This window comes from Malus sylvestris, chromosome 6 (assembly GCF_916048215.2).
Source record: "Malus sylvestris chromosome 6, drMalSylv7.2, whole genome shotgun sequence".
Taxonomy (NCBI): domain Eukaryota; kingdom Viridiplantae; phylum Streptophyta; class Magnoliopsida; order Rosales; family Rosaceae; genus Malus; species Malus sylvestris.
The window spans coordinates 30,379,113-30,396,585 of NC_062265.1; the positions used below are offsets into that span (position 1 = coordinate 30,379,113).

General features: G+C 38.7%; 3 protein-coding genes across 5 annotated transcripts; 2 read left to right on the plus strand and 1 right to left on the minus strand.

Annotated features, from left to right (window-relative positions):
* Positions 1-2,141: 2,141 nt before the first annotated feature.
* On the plus strand, positions 2,142-7,351 carry LOC126626221 (probable alpha,alpha-trehalose-phosphate synthase [UDP-forming] 10). Of its 3 annotated transcripts, none has more exons than XM_050295461.1 (5): positions 2,142-2,510; positions 2,643-2,761; positions 3,912-5,952; positions 6,057-6,330; positions 6,422-7,351. In XM_050295461.1, the coding sequence occupies exons 3-5, from the start codon at positions 3,965-3,967 to the stop codon at positions 6,761-6,763; spliced, it is 2,604 nt and encodes an 867-aa protein (XP_050151418.1). In that variant the 5' UTR covers positions 2,142-2,510; positions 2,643-2,761; positions 3,912-3,964; the 3' UTR covers positions 6,764-7,351. The 3 variants fall into 3 exon arrangements, with proteins under 3 accessions (XP_050151418.1, XP_050151420.1, XP_050151419.1); XM_050295463.1 differs by having other exon boundaries at positions 2,643-2,691; XM_050295462.1 differs by having other exon boundaries at positions 2,709-2,761.
* A 2,907-nt stretch (positions 7,352-10,258) lies between these two features.
* On the plus strand, positions 10,259-11,099 carry LOC126626222 (uncharacterized). Its single transcript, XM_050295464.1, has one exon. It carries the CDS (start codon positions 10,344-10,346, stop codon positions 10,767-10,769), a length of 426 nt encoding a protein of 141 aa, XP_050151421.1. The 5' UTR covers positions 10,259-10,343; the 3' UTR covers positions 10,770-11,099.
* Positions 11,100-14,351: 3,252 nt separating this feature from the next.
* On the minus strand, positions 14,352-16,133 carry LOC126626223 (RING-H2 finger protein ATL46-like). The gene has a single exon (XM_050295465.1). It carries the CDS (start codon positions 15,675-15,677, stop codon positions 14,610-14,612), a length of 1,068 nt encoding a protein of 355 aa, XP_050151422.1. The 5' UTR covers positions 15,678-16,133; the 3' UTR covers positions 14,352-14,609.
* Positions 16,134-17,473: the final 1,340 nt, after the last annotated feature.

Here is a 17,473-nt window from a genome sequence, read left to right on the forward strand (position 1 = left end):
AATTTGAAAAACTGAATGACATGAAAGTTGACTTAAACGTTGATAAACATGGTCATTCTTATTAGTAACACATCATTTAGTTCCCAAATTTGATTTACAAATAGAATCTCTCTAAGCCTGCCCTGCAAAACATAACCACATCATATTATTGATAGCTTTTTTAAACTAAAAAGTAAAAAAGTGTTTTAATGCTTTAGATAGGTAGAGAGGTACTTTAAGATTTTCACCAACAATGGAATTTTTTTGTTATGCAAGCAACTCCAAAGGGTTGCAATCCTCTAGCCTCGTCGTGGTCTTTGAAGCTAAGAGATTTCTTGTTGGGTTATATAATAATGATACATGAATGTGACTAATTAAAAGGTCACTTAGTTGATTAAATATAGTGGTCACAATAGTGGTACTTCTCCGCACACGTTTCCAATTGTCCAATTAAAAGAAAATTGACCCCAAACACTAGTTTTTGTGGGCCTATTTTATGTTTATCCGCATGCAAGGATTATTTTATCCCAACCCATCTTTTATTTGTTTTTTTAAGGTACCAAGGGATGGTCAAACTTTTATTTAAACACAAAACAACAACACAAGGTTGGTAAATGCAAACAGCACTTTTGGGGAAGGATAACATTGAAATTATAATTTCATTTAATTATTTGGGTTTGCCTTTTTGGTACCTAAATAATTAGGTTTTTGATTTTTTATCCACTATAGCCATTGTATTACTTTGTAGGCCAAGCTAGTTTATCTAGGTGACGAGTCACGTCTCTGGATCTCGCAATCTGGAATTGAGGGACTGAGTAATTTTGACCACTCATTTCAAATGTTATAGCCTCTACTTCATCCCGATGGCCCAATTCACAAAAACTAAGGGTCCAAATCTCTCTTTCTTTTGAATTATATGGATTACGCGGTCTGTCGATTTGGGACTGCAAGATCCGAAAAGGTTTTGAATCCTTAAAAAAGAGATATATATGTAGAGCTACTCATGTGAACGTTATATTTACAGAAATAGTTGGCAAACTAATTTGTGAATATACTTTTTGTATTCTTGTGTTAAGAGGTTTAGTGGTAGGTTTGGTTATGGTTCACTAGCCTTTGGATGTATATGATGCCAACACACTCTCGCACACACATATATGGATTGTGAATTAGAATTTCCTCACATATGCACACAAATGAAGAGATTGAAAATATTTTATCAATGTTGATACAAAACAATATTTAATTATCAGATAATTTCACGTCTTACCCAAACGGAACCTATTTAATTTATATAAAAGGAATGCTAGGTGGACTAGTTTTTCAAACTAAATTTGCAAATCATGTAATGTGTCACCAATATAAATAAGCACGTTAATCAACACTTAATTAATAATCTAATCATCAACAAACACGTTATATAATTTATAAAATTTAGTCCTGAAAATTGATCTACCTAGTATTACCCGACAGATACATCATTGACATGTCAAACTAATTGAGGGTGGAATGTGAATATGATTATCATACCAAACTTTCTGGCATTAATTGGAGTTTAGTTGAAGTTAGGCGCAAGACATACGGATATGGTTCCATTATAGATAACGAATTGGAATCTGTCATACACAAACATTAAAAGAATTTTCTTCACGCTGATTTGAAACTACACGGTTTATAGTTTAATTGGCTAATTTCGAGATGAATTTTCACACCCTTATTATTGCTTGTATTTAGAAAAATGTACAATGATCAAGAATTTAAATTAACAATTAACTAACGTATCATGTTAAACTAACTCGGCGAACAAAAACTAGAAATACATCACATAAAATTGGAGCAAGGAAGAGATTTTTCAGTGTGATCGGTACATGGGATGGTACATCACGTGCCACTATACAAATGGTGGAATATATGTGCTAAAATGTTAATAACTTAAAAAATAAAATTTCTCACAACTTCTATTAAAATACATGGTGTATCACTTGTGTTCCCGTTACAATAAAAAATTTCTCGGAGTAAGGGGTAGATATGAAATAAAGATGGAAAGGAGGTGACATTAGTGAAAGAAGAAAGGCACAGCACAGGACTATAACGTAAAACCAACCAGGAGTTTGCAACCCAACCATAACCATAGTCTCTCTCTCTCTAGCTCTCTATCTCTCTATCTCTATCTTGTTTATCTTGTTTCTCTCTCTAAATCTCTCCATATATATCTTCTTTTTTGACTTTCTACGCCTATTAATCTGCCTCTCGAGGCTCCACGAGCTTCCTTTGTTGAACGAAACAATTTAAGCACTTAAAAAACAACCCCAAAACGGAGCTCCATCCAAATCTTTCCGATAAATATTTCTTTTTCTTAAATTATTAGTCAGTTTCGAAACCATTAAAAACTCTCACAAATCTCACCGGTTTCCAACCTAACATACACCTCCTCCTCCTGGTCTCTTTCCCATATAAAAAAAATATCAAACACGGTCTCTTTATCCATTTCTCTCTCTCTCTCTCTCCCTCTGCAAACAGCTCCGAGTTGTACAGTGAGTTTTCTTTTTTCTGGGTTGCTGATAATTTAAGGGAAATCAATACTTGTGCTTTTTTGGGTTGTTGGGAGTTGGCTTTATGATTCAGTTTCTATGAAATGACACAGCTGTTTTCTTCTATTTTCTCAGCAACCAAACAGAAAACAGTTGTTGGGATTTGTCTTCAATCTCTAAATGCGTAAGTTGTTTTCGCAGGATATTTTCTCTTCACATAGCTTTTTGGTTGGATCAATCCGACTTCATTTCAGGTTAATCTCTTTACTTCCAATCACCCCAGTTATGTTTGTTCGCATAGAAAATTTATATTTTAATCGAGAAAGATAAAATCTTTTGCTCAAAGGGTGTGTTTTGCATCGAGTTAAATACTAAATAGATAAAAGTTTGAATCTTTAAGGTAAAATATATCATGGTAATTATTAAATCGAAAAAAGTTTTGAGTTTTAAGGTAGAATATTATCAAAATATACTTTTGTGAATTAAATCTGCTGAGAAAAATGGAGCGAAAGTTGCAAAAGCTGCAGTGATAAGTAATGGTTTTTGGATTTTAATTTGTACTTGTTTTAGTTTGTTACGTGAGAATATGAATAATGATCGGAGATAAGGACGAATCCTTTGAATAATAGCCGAACCAGATATGTATTTGCATTTATTGGAAATTATTCCTTGCGTCTGTTATGTTTGAACAGATAAGCTTGATGCAAATGAGGATATATATGTGTATATATATGTGTGTGTGAAGTTCATGTTTTATGGATAAAATTTAAACTGCAACTTTTTTTTTTTTATTTCGGAAATAATTCGATTTCGCTGCTCTGAGAAGTTGATTTGAAGATCATTTTTGTTAATTGAAGATTTTAGAAATGGCTTAGGATGTGAAAAACACCATTGATGCAGAATCTGCTTGTAAGTTTATAAACGAGGTATTTATATGCATACATTTTAGTATATTGCTTCCATTTAGTATTTTTGTATTATATTTTTTTATATTATTTTTTATGGTTTTCTGTATATGGGTTTGGATGATGATCTCCTCTTGTTATTGGGTATGCTCTGATTTCTTCAATTTAGTTGGAATAGATAGCCAAATCGGTTCGTCAGATTTAACTTTCTAAAATGTGCAGTAGTTGAAAAGTATTGCAGAACTTCGAGCAAGTTCATACTTTTTTGTGAAATTAGATGCAAATGGTTTTACAAATCGCTCTGTAATAATGGTGTTTTCATTAGAAATCTGCTCAATCTGCTCAATCTGCTATGCTTTGTGATCTTCTTTGTCTAGAGATAGGGATCGGATGCTGCACCCATTACTAATAATGTTCTGTCCCATGATAATTAATTGAATATTAGTCTTTTCCTGCATTTCTTATAGGTTCTTACTTTGCACAAAATTCTTGATTGTAGATTATATAGAAATCCAAGTCATTAAACTGGCGTAACAGCGCACAACCGCAATAATGTTCTCAAGATCGTGCATTAGTTTGTTGGAGTTGTCATCCGGGGACGTGTTGAATTTCCCTCAGACTCCTAGAAACCTCCCAAGGGTGATGACTGTTGAAGGAGTTATTCCTGATGTAAAAAGTAGTGACGGTGTTGATGAAGATATAAGTGTTCCTCCTTCGGAAATATGTGAGAAGAAGATCATTGTGGCGCATTTTCTCCCTCTACATGCTCAGAAGGATGCAAAATCTGGGAAATGGAACTTCAGTTTGGATGAGGATCCAGTTTTGTTGCAACTCAAAGATGGTTTTCCATCTGGTACTGTGGTTATATATGTCGGTTCTCTGAAGGTTGACATAGATGCAAGTGAGCAAGAAGAAGTTTCGCAGAAACTGCTGGAGGAGTTTAATTGTGTGCCGACATTCCTTCCTTCCGAGCTGCATAAGAATTATTATCATGGGTTCTGTAAGCAATATTTGTGGCCTCTCTTTCACTACATGCTGCCAATGTGTCCGGACCATAGTAATCGCTTTGAGCGGCATCTTTGGCAGGCATATGTTTCTGCAAACAAGATGTATGCCGATAAAGTTATGGAGGTGATCAATCCTGAAAATGATATTGTATGGGTTCACGACTATCACCTTATGCTTCTTCCAACATTTTTGAGAAGGCGTTTTACACGAGTTAAGCTTGGCTTTTTCCTCCACTCCCCTTTCCCCTCGTCAGAAATCTACAGGACCCTTCCTGTCCGAGATGAAATTCTGAGAGCACTGCTAAATGTAGATCTGATTGGATTCCACACGTTTGATTATGCTCGTCACTTCCTTTCTTGCTGTAGTAGAATGCTTGGTCTTGAATATGAATCTAAGCGGGGCTACATAGGACTTGAATATTTTGGCCGCACAGTGTACATTAAGATTCTGCCGGTGGGGATACACATGGGCCAACTTGAATCTGCGTTAAATCATCCCTCTTGTTCCATGAAGGCCAAAGAGATTCAAGAGCAGTTCAAGGGGAAGAAAATCATTGTTGGTGCCGATGACATGGACATATTTAAAGGCATCAGTCTAAAGTTGATGGCCATGGAACAGCTTTTGATGCAGCACCCGGAGATGCGGGGGAAGGTAGTCCTGGTTCAAATTTTAAATCCTGCAAGAAGCACAGGGAAAGATGTTCAGGAAGCAAAAAGGGAAACATATTCAGTGACCAGAAGGATAAACCGAGTCTTTGGATTCCCAGGCTACGAACCAGTTGTTTTGATTGACCGTAGCGTTCCTTTTTATGAGAAGGCTGCCTATTATTCTTTGGCAGAATGTTGCATCATTAATGCTGTGAGGGATGGAATGAACCTGGTCCCCTACAAGTACATCATTTGCAGGCAGGGTAATCAAAACGTGGATAAAGCTATTGGAGTTGCCTCTGATTCCCCTCGTACAAGTACACTCGTTGTCTCAGAGTTCATAGGTTGCTCTCCATCTTTGAGTGGAGCTATCAGGGTGAACCCGTGGAACATTGAAGCTGTGGCTGATGCACTCAACGTGGCTCTCACAATGCCTGATTTGGAAAAGCAGTTGCGGCATGAGAAACATTTTCGGTATGTTAGCTCCCACGATGTGGCTTACTGGTCCCGCAGTTTTATACAGGATTTGGAGCGAGCATGCAAAGATCACTACAGAAAACGTTGCTGGGGAATTGGTTTTGGTCTGAATTTCAGAATTTTGTCACTTTCTCCGAGTTTTAGGAAACTTTCAATTGACCATATCCTCTCTGCATATAAGAGGACAAACAGGAGGGCAATATTTTTGGATTATGATGGAACGATAATGCCTGAATCTTCCATTGTTAAGAACCCCAGTCCCGAAGTCATTTCTGTTCTGAAGAACCTTTGCAGCGACCCCAAGAACACTGTGTTTATAGTGAGCGGAAGGGGTCAAAACTCACTTAGCGAATGGTTTGCTCAATGTGAGAATCTCGGTATAGCAGCTGAGCATGGATACTTCATGAGGTATGTTCTTACATGTGCGTATAAATTTACTTATATACTTCATTGTGACTACTAGTTTTGTCTATACTTGTGTTGATTCCTCATTCACTTCTATCATGTCACAGATGGAATAGCACGTCCAGCTGGGAAACCAGTTCCTTAGCCATAGATCTTGACTGGAAGCAAATTGCAGAACCTGTGATGAAGTTATATACAGAGGCGACCGATGGCTCCTACATAGAGAGCAAGGAGAGCGCCTTGGTTTGGCACCATCTAGATGCTGATCCTGATTTTGGATCGTGCCAGGCCATGGAGTTGCTGGATCATCTTGAAAATGTACTTGCGAATGAGCCTGTAGTTGTTAAAAAGGGCCAGCATATTGTCGAAGTAAAGCCACAGGTATATACGTTCTCAATGTTCTTTCCTCACTTTTGCATTTCTCTGTTTGTATTGTGGCCTAAAGGATGTCTTGTGGCTTCTTAAACTGCAGGGAGTTACTAAAGGTTTAGTTGCACAGAAAGTTCTTTCCACGATGATCGGTAATGGGAATGCGCCAGATTTTGTGCTGTGCATCGGGGATGATAGATCAGACGAGGACATGTTTGAAAGCATATCGAGCACAAGCTACACAACGTATAGTTCATCTCAAGTTGCAGCTCCCGAGATCTTTGCATGCACTGTCGGACAAAAACCTAGTAAAGCCAGGTACTACCTTGATGATACAGCGGATGTCGTCACATTGCTTAAAGGCCTGGCAACCGATTCAAGTCTCAAGCCAAGGGGCAGTGGGGAAATTCAAGTCCCTTTCGAGAATATTATCTTAGATGAATGAGCTGCCACTGTTCATCAACCTGCCTAGGGTAGTGAAGAACATCGACGGATGCTTTTCTTCTGATGATACAAGTACACACAAAGGAATCGCGGATTAACTCTTTATGCTTTGATACACTAACCTATTCTTTGCATGGTGGAAAGCCGGACATGATGCTGCTCTGGGTGTTTCTTTCAAAGAGAACGATGATCACAAAAGGATTACTGCGGATTTGGAGATGTCAATGGTTACGAATGGAATATGCGGTGCGATGTCAACAAGGAGAAATTCTTCAGTGTGCCGGGAAAATGGTCCGGTATACAAAGTTTAAGACACTAATTGGTTGGAAACTTGAAAACCGAAAATTTCCAACTAATGATATTATGTCACTTTGTGTACCAGATCGTGTTTCCGGCATACTGAAAAATTTCTCGTCAACTAGATGGGATTTACCTTCTTAGTTCACAGGTTAAAACTTGTTTTCTATTTCATCAATAGTAGTTTTTACAGATAGATTCAAAGGCCATCATTTGTTTGTAAATTTGAAGTGGCTTTGTACTTGCATGATACTTGATTCTTTTCTTTGTGAAATCATAGTTTTTACCGCAAGTTGTCTCTGGCAACACTCCTCACGTTCTGAACGGAGATGGAAGTGTAGTAAATTATAATTTACAGTCCCAAATGACAATTGTAGTTTATGTCGTTTTTAGGAGCTTTCACAAGGAATTATAGTCTCAGTTTTGCCAATTCAATTCATGTAGTTTGCTTAGGATCTTAAACAAAGATAATTCTTTAACATCAACAGGCGAAATTTGAGGTTTTGTGTCGTTTTACACGTCTTGGGGGGTAAAATCAACCTTTCGGAGGTTAGGCCTTTCACAGTAGGTCAGAAGAATGTGGTTTTTTCAAGTAGTTTGCTTAGAATCTCATTCAAATATTGTGGAAAAGCCTTAAGTATGTTCTAACTTCTTTTCGTTTCATCTCAAAATGTGGCTCGAGAATTTTTGGGTTCGAATCATCCCCTAAAAGGTTAGCCGTGTTCTTCATGTGTGACTGCACAACTATGTGAATCCAACAAATTTGACGAGCGAATACTAGAATTTGAATTTGCCCTCCACTTGATTACCGCTTGACAAAAGCGCCAATTTTGCCAATTTTCATTTTTTTCCCTTGATTGAAATCTTAAACAAAACAACAGGACTTCAATTCGTCATAGAGGGCTAGTAGAAACTGCATCTTGTTATATTCTTCTTTGGTATATGTTACATCATATTACTGAAGTGTTTCGATTTTTGGTTTTTACTTAATGAACTACGTTTTTCAATGCTCGATAGTTTGAGCAGTAAGCAAGTCGAGTAATACAACTATTACCAAGTCGAGTGAGCTTCCGCTAATACAAATCAAAGACGAAAAGACTCAGAATTCAAATAACAGGTGCTTATCGTCGAGCGCGGTAGTCTCCCTTCAAACCGCTATTCGATTGCTAGAACACCGGAAATGCTTGTTTTGGAAGTGCACTGGTTCTGATCTTACCTTACCTGGTTATATATAGTAGACACATATTATGATACAACTTTGTTTGAGCTGTTCTTGATCGGGGGGGGAGGTGTATTGAAAAGTGATTATCATGGCCTAGGCCTAGCATCACGAAAGACTTGGCACAAAACAGAGTGCAATGACGTTTTATGATTCATATAGCCAGTCCAATAACACTTTGTTGTTCACTTAACCACTCAGTGTCATGCCGGCACATCTTTTCCCGATAAAAACTGTGCGGCTGCTGCATCAATCCCGGCACGAAATGTCAGTGTCATGCCGGTACATCTTTTTCGGATAAAATCTGTGCTGCTGCTGCATCAACTCCGGCGCAAAGTGACTGGATTGATTCAGTTGTGTAATCTCTCCATGTTCTTTCCGTGTTCATGCATTTTCTTCATACCTTTTCGGCTCCAAATCTCTTATGTTTCACAGGCTTGGAAAATGTGATGGATTAGAGAGATCATCAGAGTTAGACTTGTTCGCATAAGATTTTTCGTACTTTGAATATGTCGTATGTGGCATAATATTTTTGTTTCCCTCTGGTCGTTTTAAGCTAAGAGGCTTGACTGATGTCGTTTTCAGTTGGCCTCAGTGCCCAATTTGTCCTCCTCCATACGCTTTACCTCAAATTCTCTCAACCAATATGGTTGGTGCCAATTTGTTTACTTTTTTCCTACTCTCATGTTCCTAAATAATCAGTTATTTAGTATTAGATTTAGTGGTATTTTTTTTACATTTGTAAGGGAGAAATATGTTATGTTTGAATTTCGAAAATGAAGAGTTCACAACCAATTTGTTTCTTCGTTCCGTAAATATGTCATTGTATTCTAATAACCATATTAATTTAGAAATTAACTAGAATACATACACGTATTTAACACACTCATCATAATACTAAAAAGAAAAATACTAAAACGGAAAGAAAAAAAAGATGAAGAACAAAAATGGTAGAATGATTGGTCTATGACTATGGCAGCACTGGAATTGATCATGCCTAATCACCACCGTTCATCTTCTTCTTCTTTCTATCTAAGTTTCTTGTCAGTTCACCTAATTGGGACCCACATGTTCCTTCCCCAACCGTCACCTACAACAGCAGTATTCTTGTTTATTACTCAAGAAGGAGGAGGAATTTATTCTCAAAGCTCTATGAATTTCCACTTAAAGCTTTTTGTGTTCGAATCATAGAATTTTAAGATTATAAATCGTTCATATTATAAATTACACTATAAAGATCATCTTACATTTTGATGAGAAAATTAAGGTAAGGCATGAGCATCCCTTTTTTTGCAGCGTCACTCATTGAATACCCATTTATTAAAGAAGACCAAGCTAGCCCTAAAGTCGAAAGACGAAGGCATCAAGGCAGAAGGAACAAAGATTGTTTGTTACACGACTTAGCAATTTAACAAGCTAGCCTTGTGAACGATTACCTTTGGTTGCTATTCCCCGCTCTTGAAGGATTGGATTTGGTGGAATCATCTACGGTCATTTTGTCAATCAATTGTAACAAATACATAGACCATTTTCGTAATGTTTTCACCAATTCGTTCATCTATTTTTATACAGTTTGATGATTAAATAAACTTAATTTTAATTGATTTTTTTGTAAGAACAATCTTTATAAAGTAATTTATAATATGAATCATAAGATAAAATTCTATAAATCGACAATTAATTTATAGGGTCTCACTTTCATAATTTCATTCTACGTAAGCCTGAAATTTTTTTTCCCCATTTTATGCCAGTAAGTTAGGTTCCTCCACTCTAAAACATATAATAATTGATAATTATCGTTACGTCAAATCAGATTAAAAAAATCATAATTGTACGGCACAACTGGAACCTCACCATTCACCACACGACAGGTCGTACCGTGCACAGAAAAGTCAGAATGGTCACCGGCAGTCCCCGGTCACCTCATGCTTCCGTACAAACTTCCGTTTCTCAACGGCACCTGTATAAACACCCCGTTCCGCAGAGAGCCACGAAATTTCTCAATTGGGGGTTTTCCAAAGCCCCTCTCTCTCTCTGTCTCTCTCTCTCTCTCTCTTCGTTAGTCATGGAGGACATTGACATGGAGTCAATAGGCCATGGAGGAACAAGTTCGCGCTGCTGCTTCTGTTTTCCGTCGTCGTGGTCGCGGATGCGGACCTCCCAAAACGATGACCGGTGGTGGTCCCGAGGCATCAGGGCCTTGTACAAGCTTCGAGAGTGGTCCGAGATCGTCGCCGGCCCCAGGTGGAAGACTTTCATCCGCCGATTCAACCGAAGCAGAAGCATAGGCCGTGGCGCCGGCGCCAGCAATCACGGGAAATTCCAATACGATCCCTTGAGTTACGCTCTGAACTTCGACGAGGGCCCCGTCGACGAGGACGACGAAGTCGTGGGGTTCCGGAATTTCTCGGTCCGGTACGCCTCGTTTCCTCAACCGGCAAAGTCCGGGGGTTTGACGGAATCGGGCACAGACGTGGCGGTGTACGGGTGAAGAAATTTCGCCGCGACGGCTATCGTGCTCCGGGAAGGGGGGGGGGGAGGGGGGGGAAGGGAGGGATGTTTTGTGAAAATCTATGATTTAGCTGGAATGGCTAGTCAGTGACCTGGCTCGGAGGGTGGAAAGGTTGACCGTGACGTTGACGTGGCGCCGCCTTTTTTATTTTATTTTTATTTATCGTTTTGGTTGATCTCGTAGTAATATTTTAATTTTTTAATTTGTTTTTTGGTTTTTTTTTTCGATAGGATTGTGGTTGTTGCTGGGTGTATAGAATTGTCAGATACTATGAAGGATTGTCAAATTAATATGAAACCAGTTGATGAATATCGTGCAGATTTTGGAGGATTTCCTAGAAATTAATAAATATTTTTATATTATTGTTTTGCAATTTTGCTAAATACAAATTAATTTTATTATTAGAGGACAAGACTACTTTTCCTGGCATTGTAATTTAGTGTCAACTTGTTTGCAGAAAAATAAAATAAAATTAGTGTTGCTTTTCTAAACAATCAAAACTAATCGATTCAGTGTATGCTTTTAATAACTTTTCGAGGAATGCTAGCTATATTCTCCGCTTGTCGTCTTTGGTTTGTTTTTGCACTTATTAACTATCATGTGGACTTCAAACACTCAAAACAAGGTTTTTAAGGAGTAATGCGACATGAGAAACTCAATGGGATCTCTGCCAACTCATGTTTTTTTGCATAATGTTGTTACGAAAATTGACGTTAAATTGTACGGTGGGGCACACCAACACATGTGAATTACATTTTTATTAAAGAGATAAAAATACGGTATAAAAAATGTTGTAAGAGTAGCATTTTTGGTTTTTAAGGTTTTAATACCTCACTAAACTCACTATTATTATTTCACTTCTACCTCTCCTAAAACCCCTTTTTACCTTTCTTCCTCTGTTAAAAATTTTCGACACCCACACTTCTGGCCCATAGTTTTCTCTGCCACCCTCCAGGGTAACCCAATTTGCTGAATTTTGGGTCCATTGGGATTTAAGCAAATTTCCAATAAATGAAAAGAAAAACAAATTATCGCCTCCGCAATTAAATTGAATTGCTGCTTGCTTTATCATCATCTCTATTTTTAATTTATATTTTTTTGTATGAATTTATTTTCCAACTGGAAAGCAACTGATTTAGAATTATGAGGTTTGTCTGCTTTGCGGTAGCAAAAATCAACGGTCTTCAGTCTTGACGAATTTGTACTTACAAAAAAAATTAGCATATTTGATCAACGACCAAAGCCTCACGTACCCACGGGGAGGGGGGGTTGGCCAATTGATCTACAATGCCTAAGTTTTCTTTGAAAATAGTGAGTGTTTAGGGCTTGTATGCGTAATAAAAGCTTACCAAAATTTGGTGGAGAAGAAGGTATATATAGGAGGAGGTGGCCGGCAGGTGTTGGGTTTTGCCCTGCACACGAGGCTTTCTATTGGCCAAGTTATGTCATTCGTAGGATGCACAAGGAAAAGAAAATTTCAAGATATTAATTAGGAGATAATATCTTGGAATGATGCTGGAAATATCCTTAATTAATGGTGATAGGGATTCTTACTTAATGGAGAAAATTGCAGCAATGGTCCCTCAACTTTAACCTAATTAGAGTAATGATCCCTCAACTAAAAATTCATGACCATTGGTCCCTTAACTTATCAAAACATGTAGCTATGATCATTTTCGTCAACTCAGTCAGAATTTTGTCAAATTGAGTCATGTTGGAAGGATCATTGCTACAATTAGGTTAAAGTTGAGGGAACATTTCTCCAATTGGGTTAAAGTTGAGAGACCATTGCTACAATATTTCTCATTTTGTTTTCCATCTTTGCCTCTTGATTCAGTCTCACGTCTGTAGCACGTGACTCATTTTGACAGAAGTTATAACGGAGTTAACGAAAATGACTATAGCTGCACGTTTTGAAGAGTTAAGAGACTAATGGTCATGAATTTTTAGTTGAGTGACCATTACTCCAATTAGGTTAAAGTTGAGGGATCATAATTACAATTTCCTCTACTCGATGTGTTGGTCTTCATTTAGGATTGTATTAAAGATTGGATTTGGTAATTAATTCTTATCTTTAATACCTTTGACTTTTCAACTCCATGAATTGGGAACTATTGTTGTTCGCTGCTTGAATTTTCAGGGATGTTGAGATGTGCGTGGGAATGCTTGAGAGCCTTACCCATTTAATGATGACAATCTAATCTTTCTAAAATAAAAGTCCACTTATGTGAATTTTTGAGATAATTTTTTGCCCCACATACTCCATTTATGAACTAGAAAGCAGGAGTAAAAAAAAAAAAAAAGGCTGAGTTGGGTAAATTTAGAGAAAATTGAAGGCTATATGAAAAAAAAACTAGTGGAAACAAAAATTGCAGGACATGTGGCGGGTGCGTTTGGTACGTGGGACGGGACGGGACGGAATGGGACGAGGCGTTCCGTCCCGCGTTTGGTGCGCCAAAAATGGGTGGAACGGGTTGTTCCACGGGACAGATTTTGGGTGTTTTTGCGTCCCACCTCCCCCCCCTGGAACGGGTTTGTTCCACGTCTGTGGAACACAATGTTTTACCATTTTAAGACAAATATATCCCATGTCTTTTTCAAAAATTACACCTTCGTTCCGTCCCGTCCCGTCCCGTTCCGTTCCGTTCCGTCTGCGTACCAAACGCACCCGTGGGTGACCAACAGGTGAAGGATTTGATGGTGCAGGTGGCCGCCATGGCAGATCAAATGCTCAGAGGAAGCAAAGAAACGAGAGTTAGAACTGAGTGGGTGAGCCACATGCTCCTAATATCACCCACCACAATCCATGGAAAAGCTAAGGCAGTGCGTGTCTTCTCGGAAATACAGTGGGGGATAAGTTACATGATACCAAGCTGACGCTATTTTCTAATGCTCACCACCTTTGCAACTACACTCTCGAACTGTTGAGAGTTGTCCTACATGGATAATGTTTACTATGTGCTTATATAATCTTGGGTTACTCCTCATATTATCGATTGATTTTACAGTAAAACCTCAATTTCATCATGATATCAGAGCAAGGTTGTCCACGTGTGAAGCCCAACAGCCATACGTGCTCTATTTCATCCAGTTGTTGTTCACGTGTAAGCTTGAAAATCCACCACACGTGCGGGGACGTATTGAGAGTTGTCCAACATCAGTAAGGGATAAGATTTGTTACGTGCTTATATGATCTTGGCTACTCCTGTATTGCCAATTGATTTTATACGGAACCTCAATTTCATCACGAACCACCCTTGGCTTCTTTCTCAAAGTTGTTGAATGTCAGCGACATCCGATCCTTCATATCTCCGTATCTCCTGTTATCACGTTGCAGATATGCTGCATGATGTCGAAGCCGCGTGACTTCCAGTTATGGTGATCGCCGCTGATGTCGACGGCAAAGGCTTCATCACGGCCGAGTTTCGACTCGGAGACTGACTGCCTGTGAGAGAAAGAGAGGGAAAAGGAAGGGGAAGGGGGAGAAAAACGACTCGATTCAAGGAAATAAATAGAATTTGGGCCTCGCTTGTATATAGCCCAAAAACTTCAAACCAAACATATGAATGGTGTAATGTTTATTTAATATTCTCATTGAACATGATTAGTATAGGATGAGATGCTTGACAAAATTCCTTAACGAGGACGAGGCTGAGTAGAACCGAGAGTACGCAGGCAGTATGGCTACTATGGGATGAGAGGCTTGACAAAATACCTCTGCTAAACAAAGCTCTTGCTAAATTGAACTTACAATTAAGCATCTGTCGTACAACGAAATAGCAAAAAAAGCATAACTACTACTAAGCGTAATTGTACATTTCATGTTTCAGCATTGATGGGAGAAATTACACGAAAAGGAGGCAAACCGGTTTGAGCATTCGAAGAACCCGGGAATCTGTTCTTTGCAGACCAAAGCCAAATCTTCGAAACCGAGAAGCTCTCACCTTTATGCCTGCCACTGATTTTCTTCCCCTCCAAATTCCCATTAACTGAGAAGCTCCCATTACTAACTCCCTCTTTGGCAAGCTTGACATCACAATCATGGGACAATGCGATTTGCAGATTTGAATCGCCAACCACATACTGATATGCACCCATTGAGTAACATCTCCTAGCATCCAAATTACACCTACTGCTCTCCCCCACTTTCCCCCCACTTTCTCCACCTTCATTCAAGCTTTTGAACTTCCCAAGCCTCACAGAAAAAACCCTCTTTTCACCAACACTTTCCTCCATAACCAAACCTTTCCGACCGCTCGAACACATGTTCTCCCCATCACTCACAACCGCATTTGACATCTCCCTAGAACCGCCGGAATCGAACACTGGATTCTCCAACAAAATCCCAGACCCCAAAAGGGTTCCTCTACAAAGGGGGCACGTCGAATTCGAAAGAAGCCAAGTGTCAATGCAATCAATGTGGAAAGCATGGCCACACACAGGAAGCAACCTCAGCTTGTCCTCGTCAGAAAACTCACACAGACAAACTGCACAATCAAATGGCTCCTCCTTTGAACCAACAATGTCTCTGCAGAAGAACACAGGGAGAGAATCAATGGCGGCTTGATCGAGGCCCGAATCGTGAAGCCGAAAGAGCTGCTGAAGCTGCCTTTGGATAGCTCGAGAGCCAGAGGTTTCTGGGTATCTATTGGAATGGAAGATTGAGGTGGAAGATGACCCTTTTGTGAGACATCTCCAAAGCAAATGAGCAAACCCATAGATGAAAAACATAACAGCTACAATTACTATAACTAGAAGAAGCACCGGACTGATACTGCCAATAGATGAAGAAGAAGAAGAAGATGGTATTGGTGGGGATATCAATGAGGGGGGTGGATATATCAAATTACCATCTTTTTGCTCCAATCCATGGAGTTTCCTAGACATTTTAGGAGATGGGTTTTGCTCAAAACAAAGTACTCTTTCTGGGTTCCTCAGATTAGACGCTGGAAAGGGTGAGCAAAGTACTCAAATCTACAAGTACGAATGCAATGCTGACCAGAAACCTAATCAAATTAAGTACTCATATGTGTGAAGAGATAATGTTGTTTTGTGGAAAATTGAGAGGTTTAAATTTGGTTGTCGAAGAATTATTGAGCTGGTAGAATTGGAAAGGACCTACCTTTGGATGTGGAGGGTGCGAATGGAGACCATAACTAGAAACTGATGAGGTCTTTGGTTGGTGATGATGGGGTCTGGACGGTCTGATTTGAATCCTTTTTGCGCCACAGAAGTGTCAGAAGGAAGACTGGCAGAGTGATGCGTGAAGTGTTTTGTCGAGAAAGAAAACGCCACAGGCTCTTTAGCCCATTGTGATACAGAAGACACTTCTTAACTTTCAATTTTTCTTGAGCAACTACAATATTTAAGTTTAGGGCGTTGGATCAAATCTAATCGTCAAATATGTGTTGGTAACTTGGTATCGTGTTTCGGTAGGTGCTTAAGAAAAAATTGAGCTTAAATTATTAGATTAATTCCAACGGTCAAATATGTGTCAGCAATGAATGTCTGTAAATACTCAAGAAAAATCAAAACTCTACAAGACCTAAAATCACAAGATTAACAACGAAAAAAGTCTTGGATGAAGAAGCCCAACCACATCATTCTTGCGAAAATCCCTCTTTCTTGTGAGATCGCACAAAGACGAGGTTGGGCCGCCCGTCCAAAATTTTCTTTTAGTAGCTTACAGTTTTCCATAATGCAATACTTGCATGAAATAAAATTCTATCCTCTATCTCTCGTCACGTGACATGTGATTTACGATGGTGAAGTTTTTCTCTATAAATTACTACGCTGATGAACTAAAACTGTAGGGCACCATCCCGGACAAACCTAAGAAAAGCATTAGACTTGTCTCCCTCATATGTATGGTGATATAGACCTATGCCACATAAAATTGAAAAGCTGAAGGAGGTCCATCAACCACTCAGTTTTGATTGTCCAAAAGTGATCAGTGCGACTTCTTTCTCATCACGATTAATCATAACTATTATCCTTAATCCATCAATGATGATAATCCTCCCACTAATCAGGCAATTTTCCATCAATCCTGGCATGAAACTCTGAAAGATCTACCACTGTAAATATGAAGTAGGTAAGTAAAAACAGTAGGTAAAAAGGCAAATATTTCACCTTACTGTATCGGGTCTGAGCCCCAATGACCAAACAAGCTTTTCCTGGCTTTGAAATGATGACAAAACAGAAGTCTCAGAGGTTGGACAAAATCAAAAGGTAGGGTTACATTTGCTTTTCCTGGCAATTATTAATACCTAATCATATCCATGATTGTATCCACTTAACACAGGTGATTATGACTAATCATGTTTTTGGAATGCTACCTCTATTGGTTTGACTAATTTCGTCTGATGTTAGTTGATAACCACTTAGCAAGCAGGTCAGAGTAGAGATTCTAGAGTTTTTCTCGCATTATAATGTGATGAGAGAAATAGATACATAATTGTATACAGTTAGTTATAGAACATAATGTTGAATATCTCACATCGGAAAAGAAAGAAAAAAAAGTTTAAATATAATTATCCTACTCCAACTAACACCGATGCCTTGTGTGATAAAATCTTACACCTAACAGATTTGGCAGGTAGTAGTTACCAAGTTGAGAACAGTATCGCTATTGTTGGTAGTGGGGTCATCGGCCCGTCTATCTGAAAATTCTACATGGTATT